General features: G+C 39.0%; 1 protein-coding gene across 1 annotated transcript; it reads right to left on the bottom strand.

Moving 5' to 3' along the window:
- Window positions 1-600: 600 nt before the first annotated feature.
- Window positions 601-3,554, bottom strand: LOC133726749 (plastoglobule-localized metallopeptidase 48, chloroplastic). Its single transcript, XM_062154358.1, has 9 exons — window positions 3,263-3,554; window positions 3,093-3,150; window positions 2,926-2,993; window positions 2,357-2,536; window positions 1,989-2,085; window positions 1,567-1,676; window positions 1,338-1,471; window positions 1,077-1,256; window positions 601-913 (listed from the first exon to the last, which is right to left on the bottom strand). Exons 1-8 carry the CDS (start codon window positions 3,482-3,484, stop codon window positions 1,103-1,105), a joined length of 1,023 nt encoding a protein of 340 aa, XP_062010342.1. The 5' UTR covers window positions 3,485-3,554; the 3' UTR covers window positions 601-913; window positions 1,077-1,102.
- Window positions 3,555-4,751: the final 1,197 nt, after the last annotated feature.

The raw sequence follows: 4,751 nt of genomic DNA on the forward strand, positions 1-4,751 counted from the left end.
ACATACAGATACATAGTAGAGTAGTCGCAAAATATTGCAATGAATTTCATCATCTCTAGGAAAAATAATTTCATCGTTCCTAAGAAAAATGTAATTCACATCAGGCGGCGCAGCAACAAAGCCAATCATTTTTCAAATTGTTTTATTTCTTGCCATCACATCTCTTCCTCCCCCAGATCTTTCATTCACTACCTTCCGGATAATTTTAAGTCCATCAGGTGGCGCGGCAGCAAAGCTAATCATTTTTTGAATGTTTTATTTCTTGCCATCACAACTTTTCCTCTCCCAGATCTTTCATTCACTACCTTCCGGATAATTTTAAGTTCATCCTTATCCACCTTATATGGATTAAACAACATCATACAAGTGCATGGATCCCAGAAACCTTGAATAACATATTGTAGTTCCCTCCCATCCAGGCCTCTAAGTCTCTAAATAATTTGGATTAGTGTCAATAGAAAAGGCAGGGGTGAGTCTTCATAGGCCACAAGCCAATTTCAGTACATCAAAATGCTGCAAGCACTTCTCATACCAATCGAGCTATGCATGCGACAGATCGTTCTGATACCGATATCATTCCATTGTGGATGACATGCGAAAGAATATTATGAATGTGAATACACTATACAACAAAAGGAATATACTATACAAAATGAGTTCATCAGGGAAGTACCAAGTATTATAAACAACCTAATTCTATGTTCACTGTAAGAGGAGTATTACTATCACTTATACAAACTACATCTCTTGTACTGCAAAAGATTGACAAGCCAAAGTACTCAACTTACAACTTATGACTCCATCTGCATACTCAATCTGCAGACTTTAGTTACAGCAAGACTTTGTGCATTAGACGCTAGGCAAAAAATCCTCTTTATTTCCCAAGCTCCCTGCTGGCTGCTGCTATTTGAGGCTTCATAAATGAAACATAAAAGGAGTTTTACTAGAACATCTTTGTAACCATAAGTATAGAATTCTATGAAAACATTAATGAAAAGGCAAAAGGATGTTTCCACATTCTAGTAATTAGACCAAGGAGCTACACTTAAAAACTAAGTGGAGAAAAGAGGTGACACCTTTTCACACTGCTTTGGATCTTACTCTATCTTCCAGGTGTTGTTAAAATTTTTGATCCGGCAGTGATCTGTGTTGCTCGTTTTAGAAGAGTTCTGTACTCTTGACTTCTTGACCATGTATCAATTTCACGAGCTCGTAGTACCGGCAAAGGATGTGAAAGTTGCCTCGTTTGTGCATTTCTGCACGTTATAAGTTAAGCCAATGAATTCTAAGATGTCCATTACCAACCTTTGGTGTTACGTACATGTGTTGTTTCTTACCTTATATACCAGCCTACAGGGCTTGAAGAAGCTTTGTCATAAGAGCGAGCTTGTTCCAAAAATGCATCCACATTTAGTTGATCAGCCATAGATGGGCATCCACCAGCTAGTTTCATCAACACAGAGACGACCACCTCTTGTGGGCACATCAAATGGGTATCAGGCAATCAACATAACTTGATGTGCAATAGCAAGTATAGGTAAGCTATAGCTTCTGGAAGTTGTTTACCTTTGGGTCTTGAGCAACAAGAAGGGCTGCACGATCACAGGTTAGCTCTGCTGCTCGGAGCCAACGAAATAACTGCTCTTCTAAACTCTGAGCAATCATGCCACCAAGCCCTATGAATAACAAAAATATTCAAACATACAGTCTGATTAGTAATTTCCGGAACCTATCAAAGTGACCCTATTAAGTAACTCTCCATCAATGCATTCTAGGCATCAGGCAGACTATTTAAAAGGGGCATCATTAGACCTATAGATATCGTCGGGAAGACTGTTGGGCAATGCAAACCGTTATGGTCAACTATGACTATGAGTCTAATAGTCTATGACAACAAACATACCATGGGCTTCAAACTCAATTAACACTGAAATATAACTGAAGTAGCCAAATTACTTCAAATAAGCTTACAAGTATCAAACACCTACCAGGTATGGTATAAGCTCCAAGGGTAAGGATATTTGCAAATGTAAGCCACACACCATGGTCGCATTTCAAGTGACCCAACTCATGAGCCAAAACAGCCTAGTTTTAAGATAAACAACAGAAGTTAGTCAATTTTTAAAATAAAAAAAATAATAAAAAAAGGACAGAAGTTAGTCATTTGAAAGAGAACACTGCTACAAAATTTAACAAGCATAAAATCAGTTTCACACTATATTACGAATGAAGTTGCATATTAAAGTGAACTTCCAAAAACAAAATTGATCACCAGAAAATCTTGGCTGGGAAGTTACAAAATATGGATAACAATTCAGGATATAAGGTAAACTTTAAGATCAAAGAGATTAACGACCTGCAACTCTTCTCGTGTCAAAAGCTCCACTAGACTAGTATGGATAACAACAAATGGCTTTTTACCACTTATTGCTAAAGTGTATGCATTTGGTACAGGACTTTGACGAACATATAGATCAGGAGCATCAATGTTGAGTATGTCCGCGGCTTCAACCATCAATTTATGTAGATCAGAAAGCTGATAAAACAAAAACAATTCAAAGAGTTACATTAGCAGATAGGGTCAAGTATAATACTCCATCTAGACTTCCAATAACAGAAGCTGAGAGAACGTATTGTGCTAGCTTAGCCACCTAATTAACACAGATACTATTAGAATTTACTCAATTTAGATAATGAAACAATTGAATGTTAACATAACACTTAGTTTTGATGTTCCAATCATAGGAAAAACGTCTTCTTATCAAATCGAATGTAATAAACAATATCCACCAGATGATCAATAAACAAGCTTTCCACTCGCAACTCTCGCACTATACAATACTCTTAGAAACGATCCAACCATATTCAAAAGATGTTCCATTATATTGTGGTCTACTATACTCTGGACGTCTGCAATTGACTAACCTGATTTTCCGAAACAAGAAGGGACGTTCCGATATTCTCAAGAAGCATCACTTGCTCCGTAACAGATCCTGCAATAGTAATCTAAATCAAATTGAGAAAAATAAAGTCTTTGACAATAAGCACATTCTTGTACAAGTTCAACCCATCACAAATTAGAGTCCTCTTACCTAGTAGAACCTTTCCAACTTCAGTTAGTCCTGGAATCGCTCTCAAAATCAACGTGTTCTGCATAATAACCACACCAAAAGCTAATTCACATCTAGCTAATCAACCTAATTCTACTCAAAACCAAACAGTAACAACAGAAATTAACCGAAGTGAACAAAAATAACCGCACCTGTTTATCGAGAGGGTGGCGGAAGTCATCGGCGTCGAGGTTGCGGAAGACGACGGAGGAAGCTCTGCAACTCACGGCGAACCTGACACAGCGAAATTTGCTGACGGTGGCGAATTGAAAGGTAGGTGAAGCAAGCCTGAAGTGATCTGAAGCTGTGGAGATGAAGCTGAGAGAGGTAGGGTTGTGGTTGAGGGAGAGAGAAGATAAGGGAACGGAAGCCATGGAAATGGAGTGACGGAGTTACAGAGCAGAGAGGCGTGTGCTTTCGGGTTTAAAGCCGTTAAGCGTTTGTACGTTTGTGTCCACAGCCGTTCTTATGGTAGACGTTTGGCGCCATTTCGCTTTCCGTTGACCGGCGAACGTGATTTTAAGGCCCAAAAGGCAAAAGGTATGATATTTGAGTTAACATGTTGGACTTTTGGGTTGTTATTAGGAATTGGGCCGGATGTTAAACAATGAAGGGGTGGTTTTTGGTTCAGTCCAAGTGAGTTGTTATTGGGCCGGATAAACACATCCTGGCTTGTGTTTGTCGAGCTTGAGTCAGAATCGAGTTCGAGCTCGTGTTATGGGACGGTTTGCGAAATATGTTTGTCATATGCTTGAAGCCCCAAACATTGGACAGCATAAAAATGTTTCTATCCCAACTTATTTGTCGGACGCTTAGACCTAGTTGGCAAGGGCGGACTTGAGGTGTAAACCCACACAAGTTCAATCCCCGATACTAACAATCTCTCATTTGGTGGGAAATCTAGAAAATGTCCTGCATAATTCCATACCAATGGGCTGGGCTGGGACACTAGCCAGTTTCGTAAGTCCTGTTAGGTTGAGGTCGTAGGTTTGCCCTAACCCTGGTAGTGTAGGGAAGCCTCCCTCTTACCTAAACTTTTCCTGACACAAAATTTCAGAATAGGCTCAATAGCTTCAGCAAAAAAAACTATATAGTTTTGTGATCTGCGTAGTTCAGCAGCTACTATTGCATCTAATAAACAAATAATCAATTAAAAATTTGCTTTGTTGAATGCAGCTAATCAATAACGCTCTGACTAAATTCTTTGCTGACGAGTGACGATGCAACATTTTCTATTTTCTTTTTGAGTTTCTATTCTCTATGAGAAAAAATAAAAGGAATTTTCTACATTTACGACTTGTTAAAGCTTAATGTATTAATTGAACTTAAACCTACAAGTACAATTTTGGTTGCTAGTATCATCTCAATAATAAGTACAATATATGGCCTACAATAAGGGTAGATGCGTATCATGACTAGAAGGGATATTACCGAAACCATAACACAAGGAGAGTTTTTCTCTCTTCCATTAACATCGTCACCACGACCTTCGCCACCTCTATTGCCCTAGCAGTGGGTGGTGGAGCACCCGATCTCGACAAGAACGGTGGAATGCCTATTCGGAAGTGTTCCAAATCCTATTTTCTTGGTAAGTCATTGGCATGCTGTCCCTCTGAGGAGCTTGAGAACTTCACACTAATC

This window comes from Rosa rugosa, chromosome 1, assembly GCF_958449725.1.
Source record: "Rosa rugosa chromosome 1, drRosRugo1.1, whole genome shotgun sequence".
Taxonomy (NCBI): domain Eukaryota; kingdom Viridiplantae; phylum Streptophyta; class Magnoliopsida; order Rosales; family Rosaceae; genus Rosa; species Rosa rugosa.

Coding starts and splice junctions, on each gene's coding strand:
- LOC133726749 (XM_062154358.1), bottom strand. CDS start 3,484: ATGGCTTCCGTTCCCTTATCTTCTCTCTCCCTCAACCACAACCCTACC. Junction 2,994..3,092: donor AGTTGGAAAGGTTCTACTAG/GTAAGAGGACTC, acceptor TTACTATTGCAG/GATCTGTTACGGAGCAAGTG. Junction 1,472..1,566: donor TTGTTGCTCAAGACCCAAAG/GTAAACAACTTC, acceptor TGCCCACAAGAG/GTGGTCGTCTCTGTGTTGAT.